At 41.9% G+C, this 15,426-nt stretch overlaps 1 protein-coding gene across 3 annotated transcripts; it reads left to right on the forward strand.

Moving 5' to 3' along the window:
* Positions 1-774: 774 nt before the first annotated feature.
* Positions 775-14,979, forward strand: DEPDC1 (DEP domain containing 1; the record flags this gene model as incomplete). 3 transcript variants are annotated; one of them, XM_080623833.1, is made up of 12 exons in its annotated part: positions 775-822; positions 2,110-2,375; positions 3,038-3,188; positions 4,318-4,436; positions 4,849-4,979; positions 5,318-5,365; positions 8,287-8,427; positions 8,887-9,765; positions 10,554-10,726; positions 11,600-11,776; positions 12,009-12,194; positions 14,779-14,979. In XM_080623833.1, 12 exons carry the CDS (start codon positions 775-777, stop codon positions 14,917-14,919), a joined length of 2,460 nt encoding a protein of 819 aa, XP_080479959.1. In that variant the 3' UTR covers positions 14,920-14,979. The 3 variants fall into 3 exon arrangements, with proteins under 3 accessions (XP_080479959.1, XP_080479960.1, XP_080479961.1); XM_080623834.1 differs by having other exon boundaries at positions 5,321-5,365; XM_080623835.1 differs by lacking the exon at positions 8,887-9,765.
* Positions 14,980-15,426: the final 447 nt, after the last annotated feature.

A 15,426-nucleotide genomic window follows, 5' to 3' on the forward strand; every position in this document is an offset into this window, starting at 1 on the left:
GAAAGCAGTTACCATGTATTCAGGCAGGTGTGTGTAAGCTATGGAACAGAGAAGCTGTGGCTGCCCCATCCCTGGCAGTGTTCAAGGCCAGGTTGGACACAGGGGCTTGGAGCAAGCTGCTCCAGTGGAAGGGGTCCCTGCCCGTGGCAGGGGTTGGAGCTGGAGGAGCTTTAGGGTCCCTTCCGGCCCAAATCAAGCTGCGATTCTATAACCTAAGAATTGTGCAAGCCACGCTTGCTTCTTGAAGTATTGCCTGTGAAAACCAAGTCATGTAACACCAGTCTGGTTTTTTGGCATCAATAAGCACAGTAGGTTTCTGAGGACTGACCTGTGGCGGCATTACGGGCTTGTGTATGGCTTCTATTACACTTTGCTACTCCGTGCCCGCAGGGCAGGTGTCCCGGCTGAGAAGCATGGCCATCACCCGAGGGCAAACCAAGCAGGTGTCCCGGGGAAAGCGCAGTTCATTAACACACCCATGTGTAAAGACCCGAGGAACGCTCTAGTAGCTCTGCAGCCCCCAGCACACTCCTACACCGCTGTCCGCCGATGAACGCTACCGGAACACAACACAACCTCCGCTCTCTCCCCTCAGGCGGACGCATCCTGCGTCGCGCCAGGGTCACGTGCCCGCCTCCTCGCCCAATCCGCTCCCTCGCGTCCAATTCAAACCGCGGGGCGGTGGCCGTGGCCGTTGGGCTGACGCGCGGAGGGAGGGGCAGGGCGGGAGCGGGACCCGCCCTCCGCGGGGCCGCAGGGGCTGCTCTGACCGACATGGAGAGCCGGCCCGCGGCCCCGGGGCCCTACCGAGCCACCAAGCTGGTGAGGAAGGCGGGCAGGGGCAGCCCGGTGGTGCGCGGGGCGGGTTGGTGGCATGAGGGGAGGGGAGGGAGGTCGGTGGCTGCCGTGATGCCCGGGGCTCTCCCTGAGGGTAAAGCACAAATTAACGTTAGCCGTTCTGGACCCCTCGGGCAAGTGGGTTCCGGCCTTCCCGGAGCACCGTGGTGGGAGTACGGCTGTGTGGGCCCTGCGACCCTCCCCAGAGAGGGCTATGGCGCTGGCAGTGCCTTGCTCACTGAAAGCTCGGTGACAGCTTAGGAAGGAGCCTGCTAATTGCAGCGTGTCGCCTAATTTTGTGTGAGAAAAGAGTTTAAAAATGGACTTTCTGTGTCCTGCCAGCTGGATTCACCCGCTGCCTGACGGCTGCGGTGGTTTGACAGTGCCTCAGGAACTCGAGCTGATGTACATGCTGGGCATGAGCAGACAGAGTCAATAAAACTCGTTATGTTTGTGAAATTATAATCTTATTCTCAGTTAGATAAGAACAAGACAAAAACCTAAATGAAATGCTTATGCATTTTTTTTAATCTGAACTTTGTTTCTATAATGCTACTTCTACGTTAAGTAGGTCGAGGGAGGGGATCCCGCCCCTCTGTTGTGCTCTGGGGAGACCCCCCTGCAGCCCTGATCCAGCTCTGGGGCAGCAGCACAAGAGGGACGTGGAGCTGTTGGAGCGAGGGCAGAGGAGGCCATGGAGCTGCTGCGAGGGCTGGAGCAGCTCTGCTCTGGAGCCAGGCTGGGAGAGCTGGGCTGGGGCAGCCTGGAGAAGAGAAGGCTCCTGAAGGGGAGACCTGAGAGCAGCTCCAGTGCCTAAAGGGGCTGCAGGAAACCTGGAGAGGGGCTTTGGACAAGGGCCTGTAGGGACAGGCCAAGGGGAATGGCTTTAACCTGCCAGAGGGGAGACTGAGATGAGCTCTTAGGCAGAAGCTCTTCCCTGTGAGGGTGCTGAGGCGCTGGCACAGGGTGCTCAGAGAAGCTGTGGCTGCCCCATCCCTGGCAGTGTTCAAGGCCAGGTTGGACACAGGGGCTTGGAGCAAGCTGCTTCAGTGGAAGGTGTCCCTGCCCGTGGCAGGGGTTGGAGCTGGATGAGCTTTAAGGTCCCATCCCAAGTCATTCTATGGTTACTTAGGATAGCTATCCATATTTCTTAGTATTAAAGTTGTGATTTGGTTTATATGCTTATTAATGTAATACTGCTTTAGTTGATACTTACAATGATCAGTTTCAGGCTTTGATCTTGCATTCTTTCCTTGTTTGTTTCTCACGCAGTGGAATGAAATTACAAAGTATTTCCGAGCAGGCATGCCACTAAGGAAACACAGGCAGCATTTCAAGAGACATGGAAGCTGTTTCACTGCATCAGAAGCTATAGACTGGCTCCATGAAGTGCTAAGGAATAACAGTAACTTTGGTCCTGAAGTTACCAGGCAGCAGACTATTCAGTTATTAAGAAAGTTTCTCAAGAATCATGTAATTGAAGATATAAAAGGGAGATGGGGATCTGAAAGCTTAGAAGACAACAGTGCACTATACAGGTACTGAAATAAAGACCAGTTAACAGAGCTCTTCAGGTTGAGAATTTTATTTCAAAATCATTGTGTTCAGATTCACAAAGATATCTTGCTTTGGGCTGAGCAGTTCAGCCATAGACTAATCACTAGCACCATTTCCACTCACTGTTTATTTTACTCTGAATTGCAGTACAAACCATACATCCTGTGTGCTGAGGGCTGTTTACATGCCTTTGTCTAGCCTGGTTTTTCACTGGCAGGCATGCATGCTGCACTCAAGTGCTTTGAAGGGGAGCCAAAGAGAACTTACTGTAGTAGCTCCATGCTGTGCTACCAGCCCTGCATTTACTCCTCTTGTACATTTTACAGAAAATCAAGTGGGAAACAGCCTATCTTAAGTTTTGAAGTTAAAGGTATTAATGGCCCTCACTTCTCAAATTCCAGTCTCCGTGCTGTGTAAATATCTAAGTATCTTCAGCTTGACTTTGGAATCAACAAAAGTAGCCCAAAGCTGATTTATAATATAATGCTAAACAGTGTTCTAAAGAACACTGTTAATTTCCTGGATCTCTTCAGAATCTTATGGAATCACACTAATATGGAACCAGAGTATGGCTTTGGTTAAGTGACTTCTAATGTTTCTAATCTAGTCTAAATATATTTAACATCTTTTCTGTTCATTACAGATTTCCTTCAACATCTCCAGTTAAACCTCTACCAAGTCCATGTACACAAAAAGAGAACTTGGAAAACTTCTCTAGAGACAAAGAAAGACTTTTTAAAGTGCCACATTTATCCAAAAAAGCTTTTAAAAGACATGAGTTACTGCAGTCTCTGGTAATAACTTATGTTTTTTACATGTTTATAGTTGCTGTGTATTTTCTTTGTTCTTTAACAAATAAAACTGGAAGCAATCACTTCTTAGTGCCACTGTTCTGTTGTGTCATCTTCTCACTGAAGAAATAAATTAGTAGGTTCTTTTAGACAGTGAAGTAGAACATTTATATATAACTATGATAGAAAGATACAGCTATATTTTATAGCAAAGTGTCTTGGTGATGTGTGCTGTTTCTCTTCAGTGTGCAAAAAAAGGTTTTATTAAATAACCTGTAAATATTCAAACAAAATACGTACTTGTAAAATTATAGCTGTGACTGTAACATGGCATTTTTGAAATGCTGGCAGCAAATGACAGGGATTGTGCAGTTGATGCTGAAAACTATATGAAGTTGTTTCTTCTAAGCTTATTGGCAGTAGTTTCTTGGGAAGAGACGTGGGGGGTAGATTGTAATTAATGCAGACATGTTACTTAGAATGAAGGGTCATCTCACACCCACAAACACCCCTATTGCAGTATGGGGCTTCTTTTATGAGACTTACGAGATTGTGTAGAGTTTTGGGTCATCAGTATGGAGCCATTTGTTTTCTTTTAGATTGTTTGGTTTGTTTTGTTTCCTTCAGTGTAGTATTATCCCTGCTAAGGTATTTTAAAGTATTGGGAGGGCTGGACGGTGGAGTTGTAGAAACGATCTGGACAATGTATCCTTGTTGAAACTTAATACATTTTGTTTGTTGACAAGGCACAAATGATTTAACTCTTCCACTTTGTGGAAAAGATTGAATACAAGTGCTCGGTCCTTTATTTTTTTGAGATCTCTGTGTGTGTGTGCATACTTTGTGAATTTAGGTTGTGATCCTAAAGGAGAATACTTCACTTACTGACACGTTTGGATTTGATGTGTTTCAACTTCTTCAGTTCCTGACTTCTGAACTGATCAGGTCTTTCTTCATAGTGTCCACTTTTGCTTGGTAATTGGGCATGCTTACATTGCAGTGCAGGGACTGGTAAGGTTATAGGAATTCAATGTTCTGCAGAATGCCCTATACTTCTGAGACTAATTTTTACTTAGTTTTGAATTATTTTAAGAGGCTCCTTTATCTTATGGTACAAACTACTAATTTTCAGGAAAACTTGGAGAAAACAAAGCCTGAGAGAATAGAAGAAAACAAGGAAGATATGCTGCATAGGAAGGAAATAAGCCAGGAATACGTGAAAGAAACTTGGAGAAATATCATTCTAATACAGTGAGTAACACATTATAAAAAGCACCTTCTTGAATATGTGCTTTGTGTGTGTAACAGCCTGATCAAGCTCTTGGCTTGCAAACTTTTCTTGAATCTTTAAAACTATGTTTTATCTTGAACATTTTTACTGTTGTTTATGGATGCTTTCTAAATAACATTGGGTTGTTGCATTTAAGAAATTTGTTGAAATTTTATTATTGCTGGTGTTGAATATATTTTATGTACCATAGAGGCTCTTTCCTAGTAATTTTTTGGTGTTTGTTCCAGGCAAAAGTGCGTCCTCAAGTTGTCCTTCTAGAAGTGCAAGTGTATTAAATAGCAAGCTAGCTGTTGTTTGAGTAGACAAGGGAAGAACTTGTCTAAAAGGTTTACAAGTAATGAATGAAAACATCTGCTCTCTTACTGCCCACAGTTTGCAAACCATTTTAGGCCTTCCATCTTTGGAAGAAGTTCTTCAGCCAACACAGATCGTTCCTGAGTACGTCATATACAACATGACTAACACGAGCAAACATGGTGTTGTGATTTTGCAGAACAAATCAGGTACAATTTCTTTTCTCTGGTTTTTCTTAAAGATTCCATGTGGCCTAATTACAGCAAACAATAAATAATAATTAATGTAACATGTTTCATTGTCTTTTACATTTTTCCCCAAGCTACATTACAGTTCAGTATAATTGTCAAGAAGGTTTTGTAGGTTTATTGCATTCACTTTTAAATTACATGTGTAGCAATATTTAAAATTAGTTCCAAATTTCATCTTCTGTATTTATATAAATATAAATATAAACACACATATAAATACATGTGTGCCATTATTTATGTTGGTTATTAAGTCTTTGAGGTTGTGTATAAATAATGTGTTTGTGTGCTTATTTTAGAAGACCTCCCACACTGGGTGTTGTCAGCTATGAAGTGCCTCGCATACTGTAAGTTATTAAACACCTTTTAACCTCTTTTGAGAGTTGAAAGTGAATACACCTGCGAGTTGAGATCAGTTGTGATGTTTCATTTGGAAATTCACATAATCTAAGTGCCTTGATATGCTGAGAAGCAGTGACAGCAATCCATAGCAAATCATTGCACAGAAATGTAACCTAAATGAGCTAACACATGTTACATTTCAGGTAATCGAGATATCAGACCTCTAATCTAGCTACTAATCCTGCTTTTAGGCTGCATCATCTGCTTTCGACTTTCAGCAGTGTGAACTGATTAGGAATTAGTGGAAGAAGAGGGGCTTCAGTGTTCCTTAATCCAAGAAATATGCAAGAGAATTCATTACCTCTGCAAGCTTTCACTGGAGTTGTCCTGTCCAAGGCCATGGAAAAGCTAAGCACTGTAACAAAAATAATTCCTATTAACAAAGAGTCAGGCAGGAAGAAAACTAGTGCTTGGGCAAAACCTGTGTGTGGTTTTTTTCTGATGCAGTTTGCCAGGAGTAGAGGGGCTTTCCTTTTCCAGTTACTGCCTTTGAGCTAGACTGAAACAGTTCCTACATTTCATATTAAACTGGGGAGACCAATTCACAGAAAACCTGTTGATTTTTTATTTGTGTTAGAAGAAAGCAAACAAAATTTTGCAAAGGGTTTGATGAGATGGATTTTTAAAGTCTGACATTTTATCTGTGAAACATGTTTTGTGACAACTGAACTTCTATTGTCTGCAGACCAAGAGTCACTCATCCCTTGTTTTGGTATTAATGTAAGAAGTATCAAGCAGCAAAACTGGAAGTGGTTACAACTTAGAAAAGCTTGGTGCTTCTGGTTTGTTTTCTTTGTGTATTTGCTTAAGAGTAGAATTTAGGAAGGCACAATGTTAAATCTTAAACTTCAGAAAAGAAGAATCAGTTACCAAAGGCATCAGTATTATGTGTACTTGAGCAGCTGCCTTGGAGCTACTGGGAAAGTATTTACTGTGGAGTAATAGAATTAACAAAGGTTCTCACAAGTTGAGGAGGGAAAAATACTTTCACAGAGAACCTGATCAAGTTCAGTTTCTAACGGCTCAGTCTGATGTGGATTCTCTTGCTAATAAAAGGTGTGGGTTTGTTTTTTAACAAGTGCTGCAGCAGACCTGTGTGGTACTAAGTCTTTCTCCTTTACAGTACCATTGATTTTTATGAAACTTTGAAGAATCTATTGGTCTTTGAAGTTTCTTTTGTCAGATGTTTGAAGTTGTTGCAAACACATACAGATCTCTATTCTATGTAAGATTTGCATCTCTGTGAAGCAGATTCTGAAAAGATTCTGGAGAAGAGAGGATAATTTCTTCTTACCCCCCCCCCCCAAAAACTGCCTCTTTAAATGTCTAACACTTAGATGAATGCCTCTCAAATGAAATCAGAGATGATGAGCTTTTTATCTGTGTGCTTGTCCTGCTGTTTGACTCTTGTCCCTTTTCCTGGCAGTCTCCTTCGCTAGCTTCCTGCAAAGCTATACCATAGTTAGGTGGCATGTGTTGTATACACCTTGTGTGTATGTCTGGCTGCTCAGTGGAACTGTGGTGGGGTCCGTGCAGGGTTAGTGTGTCTTCACAAGTTCAGTTTGCAGCATGCAGTCTTATGACAATAACCCCTTTGGTACTTGTTCAACATCTCCCCTTCCTTCAACTGCATTCCCTAAAAAAATAGAGCCTCTTACATGAAGAACACTAGTACGAAAAGCAGGACAGGGAAGAGCTTGGTGAGCGGATTTAAATCAGAGTGAAAAATACAGCTGAGCACTGGTCTCTGAGCTTTTCGATATCTTAATCCCAACATCAGTTCTGTACTTAGAACTAACAAATAGGTCTTTGTGGGTTGGAAACAGCAAGCAAGATTCCTGGGCTTTTGAATTCTCCATTTCTAATTTGAGTGAATTAGTTCAAGTGGAGACTTTATCTCTGCAGATGACAGCTATACTGTAACCAAATGATTTAAGGCAATAGTTACTTTGCACAGCAAAAACTAAGTATTTATACTGTAGGGGGAATACTGCTCTCCTGTATTTTTAGTGTATGGTAATGTGATTATGATTATAAAGATTGATTGTATCAAATCTTACCTGGTTCTATGTGTAACTTAAACAGCCATCTCCCAGTTCATTAGAATTGTCTTTGTAAGGCAGCTGATTTCATTTGTAGGAGCTCAGCGGAGTATAACATTAGGGTTAACAGTTTTATGCCATGTCAAGTTTTATTCCTACATGGAACAATTTTGTTTGTTCCTTTCCTGTCTGTAGCCACACAGGCAAGGTTTAGCAACTAGATCTCTTGGATTGCTCATCTGTCCATGTCTGAATAAAATCAGTTGTGTATAGCAGTGATTCACCATGAGCTTAGTGGTGAACAAAACTCTGCTGGTGGAACTTTTCAGTAGATGAGTTGATAAAAGTTGCTCCCTGCAAAGGGAAGATGCTGTTAATGTCTTTCCTGTCAGTGTCCAAGGCCAGGTTGGGTGGGGCTTGGAGCAACCTACTCAGGTGGAAGGTGTCCCTGCCTGTGGCAGAGGGTAGGAACTGGATGAGCTTTAAGGTTTCTTCTGACCCAAACTGTTTGGAAATGAAGGAAAGTGCTTAGAGTTCATTATTATTTTGCTGAGGAGCCTATGAAGGGTATAAATGAGTTTTCATTTATTTTCTTGGTGTAGAACAGCTTGTCAAAACTGAATGCAACTGTTCAGTGGCTACATAGAATCTCTTACACTATTTTTGCTTACAGATGATACAGTACTCAACTAAAAAATTTGCATATTGCTGACATGATTCTTTCCTTCCTAACAGAATAAACCTATATTCACTTTTTTTAAATTAATTTAATACTGAATTTGTGAAAATTTGTTTGTGATTTTTCTTTCTTCACCTCTTTTTAGGGCCTAGAAATAATGACATGAGCCAAGCAACTTACAGTGGGTTTGAGCGTGATGTGTTCCGAACGGTTGCTGATTACTTTCTCAATCTCCCTGAGCCATTACTTACTTTTGAGTACTATGAACTTTTTGTTAATATTTTAGGTATGTATGAATTGAGAAATACTCTGTGCAAGCTGTAAGTTTATATCAACTGGGGAACAAATCAGTACCTCAAAATCTGTACGGCAGATCTGAGGAAGATCGTCAATGATATCTTTCTGTATTATAGTATTAATTGGCATACAGTTCTGTCTCATAATTCCCTATGTAAATTGCTGTCTGAGCTAACATCCTAAATATGCAGTAACCATAATCTAAAAACTACATGCTCGTTCTGTCTGTCCCTCATTATTGCAGTGTGTTAACTATCTGTCTTCTTGCATGGTGGTTGTTAGATCACTTTTGGACTGAGCTGATTTCTTCTTAGGTTTTACTAACATGATCATCTATAAATTAGTATCTTATATTTGTTGTCCTCTCTGCTCAGTTAGCATCTTTCTTTCTAAACTTGTTCATTTTTCATACCACTTGCATCTTAACTGATATTTCATTTTCTGATAGTTATGTGTGGCTACATCACAATTCCAGATATATGCAGTGGAAAACATTCTGTCCAAGATGAGAAATGTGACTCTCAGCCTTCAAAAACTCTTCACTTGAACTCTTTCAAGTCGACTGAGTGTCTTCTCCTAAGCCTCCTTCGCAAAGAGCCTGACAAAAAAAAGAAAGAATGTGACGCTTCCATGAAGTGTTCTTCAGAAGAACTAACTATTCAAAAACAACGTGCAAATAAATTGTGGCAGCATAAACAGACATATAAACAAGATAGTTCTCCTAATCTAATAGGAGGAAGCTGTCAAAATCTTTCAGCTTTCAGGAATGAACAAGGTCCACCTCAAACATTTAGGACAAGATGTTACTCTTTGGAAAGAATTGGAGATGCTACTTCAAGTGCATGTAATAAAGTAGGATCCGATTCCCTCAGGCAAAGTGATGTGAACACCATCCTGAGCACAAGAAATGGAAAAAAATCACTACCTTATGAGCATAAAGCTAATTCTGTGTTGGAGCTTGGTTTTGATAACACAGGTCAAGACCAAACCCATGCTATCAAAAGAGTGTCTGCATCAGCTCTTCAGGATAAAGAGCTATTTATTGAAGATCATGGACTGAAGCAAATGCATGGGTCTCTGAGTTTACTTGGCAAGAGGAACTCCAGAAGTTGTGCTAGGATTAATATGCCAGTTGCTGAAATCACAGTGAAACCAAGTTCTCCACTTTGTGGGCAAGGAAAACCAAATACCTGTGATGTGGCTACTTCAGTGGACATCAGGACTGAGGTTTCTGATACCACCATGAAAAAGAGACTCTGCAAAAGTACCACAGAACTTTCAGAATGCTCTTTCACTCACTCTTCTTATATGTTGACTGGCACGCAAAGTAAGATGGCTTTCTAAAGCATGTTGTATTGGCTTATCATGTTGGCAAACTAATCTCTGCTTCCTTAATCTGGCACTGATGCTAGGGATTTTTTGATATGTGTGTAACATGACATGTGGGGTTTTAGAAACCAAAATGGTTGCTAAACTGCATTATTTAAAGGTAGCCCTTTGTACCTCTGCTAACGAATAGTAGTGGGTAGTATCTTTGGAGTCTTAAACTTGTTGTGTCAATAATTCGCCTTTCTTTGAGGTAAGTGGTAAGTAATTCTGACCTAGACACTTAGTGTGGCAGGGAACTAGCAGAGACCTGCCTGGTGGAGGCGATATCTTTTTGCAGTCTTTGAAACACAGTTTCTGGACATAGTTCAGGGAGTAACAGTAGTGCCATTGTATCAGCAGTTTATCATGATGAAGCAAGTTGAAGATGGCCACACACAAAAAGGCCACAGAACTATGTAGTATGTTACAGCTGGTTTCTATGAAACATAAATTATCATCATTGGATAATGACACTGGCACAGGGTGCCTGGAGAAGCTGTGGCTGCCCCATCCCTGGCAGTGTTCAAGGCCAGGTTGGAAGGGGCTTGGAACAACCTGCTCTAGTGGAAAGTGTCCCTGCCCATGGCAGGGGGCTGGAACTGTATGTGCTTTAAGATCCCTTCAACCCAAACCAGGCTGGGATTCTATGATCATGGTTAAAAAAAATTACTTTCTTGTTCCTAGATTAAAATATCCTGAAAATTGTTTCAAATTGTACTGACGGCTGTCTGTACAATTAACTTGTAGATCTCCTTCAGCCTCATTTAGAAAGAATTGCTGTTGAAGCACTGCAGATATGTTGTTTGTTGCTTCCACCACCAAACCGTAGGAAGATTCAGCTCCTCATGCGCATGATCTCTCGGATGAGTGAGAACGTGGATATGCCACGACTGCATGATGCAATGGGCACACGCACTTTGGTAAGAGACTCATTGGTGCTGTGTATTTATTGGTCTAAGGATGTTGCTGAGAATACTGGTAGTGTTCTGTACTTGAGGTTCTTGTCTCATTGCAGTTAAATAGTGCAATTAAATTAGATAGGCTTTTCATCTCCAGAATGTTCATCAAAATCTGACTTGAAGCAAGAACTTTCTTGTCCACATCCTAATGTATTTCAAGTGCTGGTGTTGCTTTTGCTGGCTTTGGGAGAAGGGAAGTAATTTCTTAAAGAAATGCAAATGATTGAGTCTTGACTTCTCACCCAACTGCCATTCAGCTTAAAAGGTGTTGGCAAAGTGTCTGTAGAAAGCCTTTCTTAGGCTAAAATTTGTGTATGTGAAGATAGGACAAAAACAGTTCCAAAGAATTCAATTTTCTGCCTAGTGAGTTTAAAGACTAACTTCAAGGTCTGCATTTCAGCTTTCAATGGAACAGCTAAAGATTTTTTTTTTTTTTTTTTCAAAAGCCATAAAAATGTTTTTAAAGCTATTTAAAACGGGACCTCAGTGTGCATTAGCTGTTGGTTAGGCTGGTTCTGCAGTGTTTTTTGTCGTGTCACCTGTCTCCAGATGGCTAAGATGTACACTTTTCTGCAGGGTAAGGCTTCTATCATTACTTCTTTAAAATATATATTAATTGAAATTACAGTTCAAAAAAACGGCAAGTCTAATGTTGGAAGAAGTTACTTTATTACAGATGAGGAAAGCATTACAAGCAGTTTTCCTCCTCTCTTAACCAGCAGTGCAGGCAAGAGAGATTGCCCTGAAAGCTGGTATTGCAGAATGTGCTGTGTAAACTGGAAAGAGGGCAAATCCTTCAACTGTATGTACTAACCACCTGCTAACCACTTGTAGATGATCCAGACCTTTTCTCGCTGTGTGCTGTGCTGTGCAGAAGAAGTAGACCTTGATGAGCTGCTCTCTACACGATTAGTTTCATTTCTAATGGACCATCAGCAAGAAATATTTAAAGTACCCAGTTACCTGCAGGTTGCAGTGCGAGATCACATAGAACACGTGAAGATGGCTCAGGTTGGTGGCAGGTTCATTTGCTGATTGCAGTGTTTGTTATTTCTGAAGGTGGGATGGGAAAGCTGCAAATGAAGTCACTGTTTCGGATCAAACTTGTATTAAACTGTTGTACAGTCATAGGTACTAGCTATGTTATCATGTTTTGCAACTTGAGATGTTGCTGTAAGTTATCATGGCTGGATGTTTAAGTGCATTTGTATTGAAATAGCACATAATTGTGCTCTTCTTCCAGTGCAAATACCCAAAGGAAGAAATATGTGCCATATTGCCAACATATTCATACTGCAAACAAATAACTCCTCAGGAGTTTGAAGAACAAAAGGTTTCTACCTCTCAAGCTGCAGTGGCAGAGCTCTTGGAGAACATTATCAAAGATAAGAACTTGTCTGTCAAAGACAAGAAGAAAAAATTAAAACAGGTAAGAAACTTGGTTCATATTTAATTTACTTATGGAAATGCTGTTGTGAAAGAAGGATCTAGTACGAGGTACTAGACCCTGGTACCCTTTAAGAGGTCGATTTCTTTACAGTCCTGAAACATTCCTTTCTGTGGAATTCCATTTGAGTTTTGTACCATATGTCACTCAAGATTATTTGGCACTTCTGTGGCCTACTAACATATTGCCTAATCCTAAAGCTGAAATACAGCAATTCTGGCAGGATTTAACACTGGAGGGGTTTTTTTCTCTTTTGGAAAACCTTTGGCAAGTATGACTGACCAATTGAATAGTATTGTGCTTGTCCTGAAATCTCCTAAGTGAGTCTTGTGACTCAAATTGGAAAAAGCAGCTTTTCAGACCAAGCACATTTCTTTCTTTGGTGCTCCTCCCCTGGCTTCTGCAACACTGACTTTCACGTGTCTTGTGAAAACCTTCTAGTTGTGGAAAAGTGAAGGCTGGACTTGAATTCTTCAAGTTCATTAACACTTCTTGCATGTAAAGAACAGTAGTTAATTACAATTGATTGAAACTTGGTGTAAGTAAGAAGTAAGAAGCGATACACAGCACCACTAGAAGCAGGTGAAGTGGGGAGGAAGGATATCTACTAAAATCTTCTAATAGTAAAAACCTCAAGTACATACTTACATTTTTGATGAGTTCCCACTAAAGTCCAGAAGCAGCTTGTACTGCATGGGCAATGTGTTAATGCAGTTTATTTGTTAAATTCATGCAGCTGTATCATTATAGGCTTGCCATTTGTGCTGGGATAGCTACTGGTGTGGTAAATAACAATGTTTTGGAGCTGTTACTCAGTTTTCATACTTGGAATTAGGGAAAGCCAAATACACAGCACATTCTAGAGGCTTAAGTCCAACTTGTATCAACACCCAAAGTTACAAGTGGTGTAATTTTCCCTAGGTTGGATCCATCAGCAGTAAGCTTTGCCTGATGTATAGATGTATTTAGTGTTAGTCTTGTCTTCCTGAGGCCTTATATAGGGAATAGGCAGAATGTCAAAAATGTGTCTGTAGCCAGATATCTTTGAGTTTTATTTCACAGAATCTCAGCCTGGTTTGTGTTGGAAGGGACCTTAACGCTCATCCAGTTCCAACCACCACCATGGGCAGGGACACCTTCCACTGGAGCATCTTGCTCTAAGCCCCTGTGTCCAACCTGGCCTTGAACACTGCCAGGGATGGGGCAGCCACAGCTTCTCTGGGCACCCTGGGCCAGCGCCTCAGCACCCTCACAGGGAAGAGCTTCTGCCTAAGAGCTCATCTCAGTCTCCCCTCTGGCACGTTAAAGCCATTCCCCTTGGCCTGTCCCTACAGGCCCTTGTCCCAAGCCCCTCTCCAGGTTTCCTGTAGCCCCTTTAGGCACTGGAGCTGCTCTAAGGTCTCCCCTTCAGGAGCCTTCTCCAAGCTGACCCAGCCCAGCTCTCTCAGCCTGTCAAAATGCCTGGGAATCAAAGGAGATGAGAAGCTTTTCTTATTTCAACGGAAGATGAAGTGCCTTACAGAGTCTGACTTGCTGTTTGTTGGTTGTGAACTCGTGAGCACAAAGGGCTACAGCTACTGTGTTCAAGTGTCACAGCCTTGCTCTTCCTGCTGATGTGCATCCTCACGAGGTGATTCATACTCAGTCCTGCACAGCTGGAGTTTTTAGCGGAGTCATGTTGGACAAAGAAGAGATTCAGAGCAGCCCTGCAGAGAAGGACTTGGGGGTGTTGGTTGATGAGAAAATGAACATGAGCCGGCTGCAGTGTGCGCTCACAGCCCAGAAAGCAACCGTATCCTGGGCTGCATCAAGAGGAGCGTGACCAGCAGGTCGAAGGAGGTGATCCTGCCCCTCTACTCTGCTCTCGTGAGACCTCACTTGGAGCATTGTGTGCAGTTCTGGTGTCCTCAACACAAAAAGGACATGGAACTGTTGGAACAAGTGCAGAGGAGGCCACGAGGATGATCAGGGGCTGGAGCACCTCCTGTATGGAGACAGGCTGAGAAAGTTGGGGCTGTTGAGCCTGGAGAAGAGAAGCTGCGTGGAGACCTCAGAGCAGCCTTCCAGTATCTGAAGGGGGCCTACAAGGATGCTGGGGAGGGACTCTTCATTAGGGACTGTAGAGACAGGACAAGGGGTAACGGGTTCAAACTGAAACAGGGGAAGTCTAGCTTGGATCTAAGAAATTCTTTCCTGAGAGGGTGGTGAGGCACTGGAATGGGTTGCCCAGGGAGGTTGTGAATGCTCCATCCCTGGCATTGTTCAAGGCCAGGTTGGATGAGGCCTTGGGTGCCATGGTTTAGTGTGAGGTGTCCCTGCCCATGGCAGGGGGGTTGGAACTAGATGATCTCAAGGTCCTTTCCAACCCTAACTATTCTATGATTCTATGAAGCAACAGATCTTCACATAGTTGTTGCATATTGAAACTGTAAACCAGGCTTTCAGAAGCCGTTCAGTGATGCCCCATCCCTGGCAGTGTTCAAGGCCAGGTTGGACAGAGCCTTTCCAACCTTAACTATTCTATGATTCTATGAGTCTGATATAATTGTTGCTGTTGTGTTTCTAGTTTCAGAAGGAATACCCTCTGATCTACCAGAACAGATTTCCAACTACAGAAAATGAAGCAGTGCTGCTTGAGAACAAACCCACCATCAAACAGCCGATGCTCAGCTTAAGGAAACCCAGATTTCGTAGCCTAAGATATTAACTTAACCACACTTCAGCTGCTTATTTATTTGTTGGGTCTATGTGTGGATAACATACGAAAGGGCACTCACTGCGGAAGTTCGGTGGTGGCTGTGTGTGGAGAAGGGAAAACTGTTTACATGGACACTGTGCTGAAAGGTGCCAAAATACCTTTTTTGTGTGTGTGTGCAGATAACTTTTGAATAACTAAGAGAGAAATATTTATCTGTTTACAAATTATTACAATATATTATGTTCAGTAAAAGAAATGTGAAAATAAGTGTGAAGCTATTAGTAACCAAAAACTGATACATGGTTTCCATATGGGAAGCTGATGAGATGCATATTGTTGTAACATTTTACTGTCTGTTCAGGAATTTGTGCCATTTATCATAGGTTTTAATGTCTATGTTATGAATAAGTGCCTTCTTTTGTGTTATCAAAATATTTGTCTTTAAACAAAACAATGTTCTTTGAAGTTGGGACTAATTTAAAAGTTGGTTCTGTTGTTTTCAATGGAGGCAATAAT

Source organism: Psittacula echo (assembly GCF_963264785.1).
Source record: "Psittacula echo genome assembly, chromosome: 7".
NCBI classification, from domain to species: domain Eukaryota; kingdom Metazoa; phylum Chordata; class Aves; order Psittaciformes; family Psittacidae; genus Psittacula; species Psittacula echo.